Source organism: Panicum hallii, chromosome 3 (assembly GCF_002211085.1).
Source record: "Panicum hallii strain FIL2 chromosome 3, PHallii_v3.1, whole genome shotgun sequence".
NCBI lineage: Eukaryota > Viridiplantae > Streptophyta > Magnoliopsida > Poales > Poaceae > Panicum > Panicum hallii.
The window spans coordinates 23,141,831-23,151,347 of NC_038044.1; the positions used below are offsets into that span (position 1 = coordinate 23,141,831).

The following is a 9,517-nucleotide window of genomic DNA, read 5'->3' on the forward strand; positions in this document are numbered from 1 at the left end:
CGAAGGAGATTAATAACTGCATAAGGCCTTAGTCGGATAAATTTTATGGAACCTCGTCTTTTGATGCTAATGCATAGTAATGTCCATCTGTACATCAATATATTAATGCTATGAAGATGTTGGTCATGTACCATGTTCATGAGATTTTAGTCATTGTTATTATGTTCATTGAGCGAAAATAAAGTTCCGGAAAGGTTATATTAAAAAGTTCCTTAAAAAGGATTAATAAAATCGTTCATCCGCCGCATATTGCATATATGTTTCCTGATGGGCTGGATCCCCAAGCAGGCCCACGCCAAGGCACGCACGCTAACGGGCAGCTGGGCCAAACGCTCACGGGCTACCACCAGCTGAAACCACAATTCTGCTCTGCTGCAGCTCCAGCTCTATTGAACTTGACCTCCGCCGCCGCCGCCGCTGTGCGGCAGCCAACCGGCGGCGTTTGAGCACCGCGCCGTTGCTTCAGTGGACTGCTGCTTCTCGCTCCGCGTGTCGTCTGCGCTTGCAATGCCAGCGACGGCGCCTCCGTCCCCGCCCACCCGCTTACATGCTCCACGCCGCGCGCAGGCGGACGCCGCCGCTCCCTGCCGCGCTCGCCGCCGCCTTCTTCGCCTCCAAGACCCACCCTCCGCCGCCTCCGCCGCTTCCAACGCCGCGGATCGTCGATGCCACCGTCTCCCGCTGCCCCTCAGACGCCCTCGCGCTCTCCTTCTTCCTCTGGTGCGCCCGCCGCCCCGGCTACTTCCACCCGCCCTCCTCCTTCGACCGCCTCCTCCCCGCCGCCGCCCGCCTCGCCTCCCGGCTCGGCACCGCTTCTGCCCTGCTCCGCGAGCTCCAGGGCCTCGGCTGCCTCATCAAGCCCCAGACGTTCCTCCTCCTGCTCAGGCTCTACTGGCGCGGGGGACTCTACCCGCTCGTGCTCGAGCTGTTCGAGCAAATGCCGCTCTGGAGATTCCAACCCAACACCTTGGCGCGCAACGTCATCCTCGACGTCCTGCTCCGGACAGGCCATTTAGCCGAGGCGGAGTGCTGTTTCCGGGACAACCTTTCGCCCAATTACCTCACCTTTGCCATCGTGCTCACTCATCTCTGCAGAGCCGGAGACTGGTCAAGGGCGCGGTGTTATTTCGCAGAGATGCTGCGGCAGGGGTTTCTCCCAGGCTCTGCTTCTCTCGCAGCAATTTTTGCTTGCTGCTCTAAGGTTGGAACCATGTCTGAGCTTTGGCAGCTACTGTCTTTCGTGCATGTCTCCGGTTGCCAGCTCACCTCGGCCATTTGGACATGCTTGATTGCTCGTTTGTGTCGCGAGGGCAGACTAGATGATGCTTATATGATGCTGGCAAAGATGGTTGGTTCTGGTTCTACTCCCACGGTGATCACTTACACGCCCCTCCTCAAAGGTTTCTTGCATGCTGGGATGCACGATCTGGCCAGCGAGCTTCTCGGATCCATGGTGTCTGCTGGCTGCAGCCCAGACATTGTTCTCTACAACGTTCTGATGGACTGCATGGCCAAGGCAAGGAGATATGATGACGCCCTGGGCATTTACATGCAAATCCATGGTAGCCAGATAAAGCCAGATGCTTACACTTTATCTACTTTAGTTCGGGTCTTACAATTTTCATCTTATGAAAGGCTTCTTCCCAGGATTCCTAGCTTGATTCTGCGCTCAGGTACCTCTTATGATCTTGTGGCCTTCAATTCAGTGCTGAGTGCTTTATGCAAGTCAGGTTTTCCAACAGAAGCCATCCAGTTCTACTTTGATATGATCGAACAGAACATCAGTCCAGACAGCTACACTTACGTCGGTTTATTGCATAGCCTTTGCCAATTGGAAATGGTAAACCATGCAATCAATTTCTACCGCAGTACTGCTATGAGGGATCCTGAATCAAATTCATATGTTCATGCTACCATCCTCTGTATCCTTGTTAGACAAGGCCGGAACCTTATGGCGTTAAGAATTTTGAGGGAGGCTGTACGTGAAAATTGTGCTCTTGATGCTGTGTGCTACACTATTGTTTTACATGGTCTTTTCCAAGCTCGTCTGGTGGAAGAGGCTCACAGGCTGTTTGACCAGATGAAACAATTAGGAATGGCATCCAACACTTGTACATACAACGTAATGCTTCGTGGACTTTGTAGGACCAGGGATATTCATGCTGTCAAACAGTTGCTAACAGAAATGGAACGTGCTGATGTTGAGATGGACAGCATATCATTCAACACAATAGTCGTGTTCTTAGTAAAGTCACGGCTTATTGACTCAGCTGCTGCAATGATCAGAGAGATGCTTAATCTAGGCATGAAACCTAGTACCAAAGCTTCCTCATTACTTTCTCAGTCCATTGGCTATAAATTCGTCCTGGAGGATAATGCCACAGCCACTGTTGAAAGTGATGGTTCTGATTCATCCAGTGATCTCCTTGTATGCTCAGCTTCGTAGGCAAAATTATTTCAGCTGAACAAGCATACTGTTACATAGGTGCATAATTACTTGCTACACAGTATATAAGGATGAGTGTTCAATGACTTTCTGCCTTCCACAGGTGCTATACCATTTTCCTTGTGACATTCAACAGTACCTATTATAATTCTTGAATACTTAGATATAAACTTTTTGAATGTCCTGCTATTATTTTTGCTTTGGTCCTTTTGTTTCTTAATCTTAGTGCTAACTATTTTAGTTAATGATTAGGCATAGAATGTGCTTAGCTTGTAATGGTAGATGTACAATGAAATCTTTGGTAGAGAGAGTGAACATGGGTGTATCCGATAATGGAAAAAAGCTACACTTGACATCACACTACAAGTAGCATCAGCAACCTGTAGTATCATAACAAAGACCGATTCACTCTGGTCATAAATCTAAATTTTTCTGCACATCGCCAAATGCCAAGTCAAAACATTAAGGAAACCAGACCATTAAAATAGCCAATTTTGTTATGTGATCTCAGTCTGTTGTACTTACCAAGTCAAAATCAAAGAAAACATACGATAAATGCTGTTTTTGCTATCAATTCTTGCTTTACTGTAATAAGTACTCCATCTTCCTCAGTCGTCGTGATCATTTTTCAATTAACAGTGACAAAGTTAAGGAGCCATTGTTATTTTATTGCAGTGCTTAGGAAGAAGATGCCTTCTTACGTATAATCATGCTCTCAATATTTATAATCTTACTTAGAAACTGTCCATTGATTAATTGCTGGGGAAGGGAATTCCACTGGCTGCTTAGGTCAAGTGGCTGCTCGTCTGACCGTGTGGTGGATCATCGCATGCTACTGCTGCAGCTAATTCTTGTTCTTTTTGCAGTAGTATCTGCCAGAATCCTCAATTGTGGTATTCTTTTTGGAGGAAAATCTACTAGGGTGAAGTGCTTGTGGCAATCTATACAACTTTCTGGTGCATGTATGTATGTCTACTTTTGGTAACTCTAGAAGTGCAGGTTAATTGAGTATCTCATTAAATTTGCTGAACAACCCCTTTTTACAGGTTGGTTGGTTTTAGCAGATATGATTCTGTAAGTAGAGATGCGTGTTCTCTTCTCTTTCCCAAGGTACTTAATATTTGAATAAATCTAAATGTTCTTGATATGCTCTGGTTTTACTCTGGTACAGGTTAGTCGCCCTTTATACTGCAGGGAAACAGAGCTATCTGCACAGTTCTATTTGGTGCAGGAAATATTGGATCTCTTTGAGGACTTGCAGTTTAAGTTAGGGGGATTATACTAAAAAGATTTTGCAATACGTACAGTACAGGTATGCTTTAGATATTCTGCAGTTTTCGGCGCAGCACTTTTATGAAATCGATTTTGCTTATGTTTTCTTAAGAAAGAAGTTCTTTTCGCATTTTAGCTTTGAATTGACCCCAGAGAATAAGGTCAGCATTGTATGTAACTCTGTTAATGAATTCGGCTTATGTGAAATCAATCAGATTTAGAATGGTAGGGAGTCATAATATGTAGGTCCGATGGATATTGAGTCATTTTATTCTTATTCTAAGTACAAATATAAATATAAAACTACTTTATTTTAGCTCATAAATAAAGTCCATCATGAATCTGGGAGTTGGATCCGTCTTTTGGATGAAGGAAAATGCCCTGCACATGCCTTCTTGTGATTGGGGCAGGCAAAATTCAAAGTTGGATATAAATTTTAAACTCTTAAGCACCTTTTTCCAATATATTTAAACCAACTTATTAAATTTTAACATTTTCTAATGTATCACGTTAATATTTTATTTGTATTGTTTCAAATATTTTTGAAAAATGTTAAAGAAATATATTCAACATTTTGAGTTTGTTATATTGAATCTTATCTTCCATAATATTTGAATGCTCTTATAATTTTTTATATTTTAAACATATAATTTCAACATTTGAACTCAATCATGTTCCAAAATTATTGAATTATATTTTAAAACATGTTAAATCTATTCATCTAAAATGTTGATCATATGTAAAAGCACAAATTTAGAAGAATAACAAGCCAGCAATTGTGAATGAAGCTAAACAATAAAAAAAGAAAATACAATTGAGCCCACATAGCGCACCATGGCCCTATTTTTATGGGCCTCTATGGAGGTGGCACTCTGAAGCTATGGGTGGAACGACATTAGGGAGGGGGCATGGGCGCATGCCCCCCCCCCCCCCTCTCTTGTCGAGCATGCTATCGTAGCCCTCAAGATTCAAACGCATGCCGCCTGGTGATCGCCGACGGCATCGTGCCGCCTGCTGTTCTCTTTTGTTTTCTTGGTAAGTAGTTGGTGCCATCCAGGACGCTAGAGATAAAGATGTTGCATATCACACTATGTGAGAAACCAACAAAGGAAACATCATGTTTGGAGACACTGATTCAAATGCATGTACAATGACATATTCGAGACTCGTTTTAATCAGTAATTGGCTAAGATTGTAAGAGACGGATGGAAAATTGCCAGATGCTTTTGATTCACTCATAGGACTCGTAATTTCTCATGTCACTGATCTCTCTCTCTCTCTCTCTCTCTCTCTCTCTCACACACACACACACACACACACACACACACACACACACACACACAAACGGTGCCTGCTCTGTTCTAGATCCAAAGCATGAGCAGCAGGCCCCTCATGTGCTCAAATTGAGTACACATCACTCATCAGTCTTCATGTTCAGGAAACTCGTGTCCTACTCTTTACAGTAGAATAGCGGCATAAGGCCGGATGCAGGTTCCCCACTTTACCCAACTATTTTTTCCCCTGCTGGTGAGTGAACCTGGTGCCTGGACCCTGTCAACCCGATCACAACTCCTTGTAGTAGTAGTGTCTTTGACCCTCATTTTGGTTATTATTTCTAATCCTGCTATTAAATAGCAGTCCTACAGAAGAGAAGTACAGTGTGTTTGCTGCATATTTGGTTTGTCTTTTCAGTGGGAAAAAAGATGATGGAGCGAACCTAATGATGCGTGCATTGATGGGGTATGGAGGTATTGTGTAGCATATATTTGATGCATATATGAATCTAAATCCTTTTCGAACTAAAAAAATTGAACCTTTAACTGATTTCATTCATAAGATAATTTTACATCGAATGCTTAAATACCTGCATAAGACAATGGCAAATACACATTGTTATGTGAACTACAATGTAGAGTTCTGCTATAGGTGACATCTTTTTAGGAGTTGAGAAATATATACTACCTCCTGATTTTTTTTTTCTTGTCGGTACGACAAGATGCTTAGTGTGAATTTGAACTAAGTTTCTTGTCCTAATGACAAGGATCTGGAGTATTTTGAAACATTAGGTCTGATCATTCTAATTTTAATGTGAGTTTTTAAAAGATCAGTAAGCATCTTATGATCTAAAAATTTAAGGATTCATGGCATAGAACAGCTATAATTACTGTGGCAGCATTGAAAGTGCAAAAGAAAATGATAGGAGTAAACATTTCTATTAAACAAATCACAGCTCCTTCAGGACTAGTTGCACTCAGTTTTTTGTCGATGTGCAGGGTGTTAGAGCACGGCTAGTCGACAAGGACCTGGCTCCGAAGGTAATTAATTTTTTTATCTACTTAATAGCTTCCTTCTGCTCTACATTGTCACAAAATTTTGCTCTTGCAGTGGGATCCTCTTGCCCTGGAGTATGTTTCAAAGGACATAGTCAACGCTTACTTTGCACCCCTTGGCGAGTTTGATTCCGAGTTGAAACTACCAACTGAATCACGAGAGGCATTCATATGACTGCTGATCATTCCAAGGATCAGCAATTCATTAAACTGTTCGATATTTTGGTGACTTGCAGATGAGTGGTTCTGTTTTACTGTATGTCGCTATTCTGCCTTTTGCCATTTTTTGATGTTTGGCTCGAGGCCCCATCATGCACAGAAACGTGATTCAACTGTAGTTTCAAAGGTCAAGGAGCTTATTGATCTAACATGAGTGGCCATTGGGGTGTTGAGCGGATTCAGCATGTTTTGTTAAGAAGATGCCGTTTCTAATCTTTCGGATTCCAGTTTGGGAGAACGAGGATGATTCCATAGCATGGCCTCCTCATTCAAATGTAAGGTTTTCGGAGCAGTCAGGCTACAAGTTGTATATTATTGAAATGGAACAAGAGCTAGGTCATTATCTGCGAGAATGCTGTTATAATATTTTCGAATCACATTACAGTATTGTCAAATCTGAAGTTACATGGCTGTGATGCTTTAGGCGTTCCTTGCGCTCTTTCTCTGATTCTGCTACGGTGCCCAAACAGACCGGAAGTGAGTTGGAAGATGTCCGATCAAGACCCTAGAAAAGAAAAGGGGGAAAAAAGAGGAGGCGCCAAGAGAAGAAACTAGAATTGCTCATCTAAAATAACACACATAACCTCCCTGCTGCCATTTTATTGTTCATAAAAACACAGATTACAAGTTACACCACCCGTAGAGTCACGACGGAACCAAGAGTAAATAGTTGGTGATTAGTGGTCCATTAAACCACAACATGAAGTTTAAATCTCCGACAGGAAACTCTAACAGTTACACCAACACTAAACTCCACAACCTGGTTACCGGACCCTCATCATGCCTCATGCATGCTCCCACAGAGATTGACATCACACAACATGACATGAAACTGAACAAACACATCACACAACATGACATGAAACTGAACAAACACATGGACGATGGCAACGGCAATGGCGTCGGAATTACCGACGGCAATTGAGAAGAACACGGAAACCTCTAGAAGTCGACGCCGGAGTAGCCGCCGTCGCCACCGGCCCCGCCCATATGAAACACCCCCTTGAAGTAGCGGGCCTTGCCTTGCCCCTCGCTCCACCCTGTCCGCCATCCCCGCCTTTCTTGCCAGGCGCTCCATCGCCTCCATCACCGCCCCTCCCTCCAGGTGCACCAACGCCACTCTTGCCTCCCTTCCCTCCTTTCCTGCCCTCCTCACCAACACCGTCACACCCCCATCCACCCTAGCCGCCTGATCTGCCCCCTTCGCCACCTGGTGCATCGGGGCCTCCCTCCTTCACAGCCTTCTTGGGCGGCATCTCGACGCGGGAGTGATTGGGGAGTGGGGAGTGGAGTTTCTCCAAAGGATGTGGTGAGTGATGAGCGTAGAGGTGGGGTAGAGGTGGGGGAGAAGACGGGGGCAAGGGGGAGAAGAGTGAGGAAGAGGCTGACAAGCAGGCCCTTATGTTTTTATTTTTCTACCTATCCTTCACAAATATAGCCTCCAATTTAAATAATTTGTACTCTCGGTCAGGGGCGGATAGGGGGCTAGGAGGACTCAAGCCCCCCCTACCTCCCCAAGATTGATGGATACCCCCCTAAGCTCCCCTCTCTATTTTTGGAAGAAAGAATAAAGAAGGGGAAGAAGAAGAAAAGAAGGGGAGGAAGGAGAAGAGAAGCGAGATGAGGCCCCTCTTCGTATGTTGGCTGGATTCGCCACTGACGCCATCCTTGCCTCCGTTCCCTCATTTCCCGTCCTCCACTTCCCCAACGCCATCACACCCCCACCCACCAGGCCGCCTCTACCCCCTTCACCACCTAGTGCGTCGGGGCCTCTCTTTGCAGCCTGCTTGGGCGGCATCTCGGCCCGAGCTGACTGTGGTCGAAGAACGGGAGTGACCGGGGAGTGGGGAGTGGAAATTCTCCAAAGGATGTGGTGAGTGATGAGCGTAGAGGTGGAGGGAGGGGGAGAAGACGGGGCCATAATTTATAAACGAGCGGGAGAGGAGTGAGGAAGAGGCTAACAAGCAGACCCTTATATGGCCTTCCGTTCACAAATATGGCCTCAATTTAAATAATTTATACTCACAGTATAGAAAAGAAGTCGTTGTTGACATCATTTTAATGCCGGCTGGGATGAATTAGACCTCTTATTAAGGTCTAATTTGATGACAATAGTATGAATTCTATTGTCTAATTAAACCTGCAATTCATCCTCGCTCCTTTTGAACTATCAAAAAGAATTAATAAGAGGTCCGTTAAATAGGCTTGGGAGTTGTTCCTAGTCAGTAAATTTTTGTAGTTGGTGTGGTTGAAGTGCTTGGCCCAGTGCATTGGGTGTTCGGTTCAATTTTTCACTAGTAGTGCCTTGTTTTTGGTTCGTTCTTTTTTACTGGCTGTGCCAATGACGCTTGTGAGTGCTTGATAGAGACAAGTGCTCCAAATGCACCATCTGCTGCCCTGCCTTTGGCGGGAGCTGCTATTCTGTTGGTTGATGAAAATTGTGTTGGTATATCCGCTGTTCTGTGATTTCAATTAGTGCGCCATGTGCCAAGTGCGTTCGCTACTCTGCATCCCGGACCTCCCTTCGCTGCCTGCTTGAGCTTGACCATGCAAGTCATGCTGTTCCCTTGCCCCCGCGCGGATTGTCTGAGGCGCACGGAGCCCCTAGTCCAGGTTGCCTTGACCAGCTAGTACTAATCTCCACCGTCAACTCTTTTTGTTACGCTGGCACCGTGGTCCCAACACGTAGAGCCCCATCAGTCAGTGGAGGAGTGGCAAACAACGGCCGCTACTTGTTCTCGTAGTGGCCACCGCCTGGTGGGTTTTCGAAACGCAAAAGCATCGGTGGCAGCAAACGGCAACGCCTCATCACTGCTGATATCTATCGATCGATGGGCCAGGACTCGGTCATGTACACTGGTCCTGTTTCCCGCTTTCCGTTTTAAGCTCCTGCTTAATTATTGCGCTCGCAAGATCCGCACAGTAGACTCGATCAGTCCGATGCATCTGTGTACTACTCCATGAATGATGGCATCGTGCATAGATACTATATGATGGAGGGCTCACTGTGCGACATGGTGCATGTGCTAGCTGCTTCATCGATCCATCAATAGCGACACTATGTGTTGCATGTGCATGTGCATACACTGCTCAACAATGTTGTGTGTAAAGCAATGCAATCCTTTTTTACTTTTTACTGTACTAGCGAGCCGGAATCGAAGTGCATGCGACAAAAGTGTTGGCTCGATCAGTGGCATGGTGCTGGACCAATGGAGGTTAGTGGAGGTGCAGATATCCGTTAACCAGGAGT

The 9,517-nt window shown here is 45.2% G+C and overlaps 1 protein-coding gene across 6 annotated transcripts; it reads left to right on the plus strand.

Annotated features, from left to right (window-relative positions):
• The first annotated feature begins 359 nt into the window (after window positions 1-359).
• Window positions 360-6,649, plus strand: LOC112886258 (putative pentatricopeptide repeat-containing protein At1g16830). 6 transcript variants are annotated; one of them, XM_025952091.1, is made up of 7 exons: window positions 360-2,549; window positions 3,313-3,408; window positions 3,493-3,520; window positions 3,618-3,758; window positions 5,357-5,466; window positions 5,992-6,033; window positions 6,104-6,649. In XM_025952091.1, the coding sequence occupies exon 1, from the start codon at window positions 548-550 to the stop codon at window positions 2,444-2,446; it is 1,899 nt and encodes a 632-aa protein (XP_025807876.1). In that variant the 5' UTR covers window positions 360-547; the 3' UTR covers window positions 2,447-2,549; window positions 3,313-3,408; window positions 3,493-3,520; window positions 3,618-3,758; window positions 5,357-5,466; window positions 5,992-6,033; window positions 6,104-6,649. The 6 variants fall into 6 exon arrangements, with proteins under 6 accessions (XP_025807876.1, XP_025807877.1, XP_025807875.1 ...); XM_025952092.1 differs by having other exon boundaries at window positions 5,357-5,458; XM_025952090.1 differs by having other exon boundaries at window positions 5,411-5,466.
• Window positions 6,650-9,517: the final 2,868 nt, after the last annotated feature.

Bases quoted from the DNA above. Each gene is read 5' to 3' on its own strand.
- LOC112886258 (XM_025952091.1), top strand. From the start codon at position 548: ATGCTCCACGCCGCGCGCAGGCGGACGCCGCCGCTCCCTGCCGCGCTC.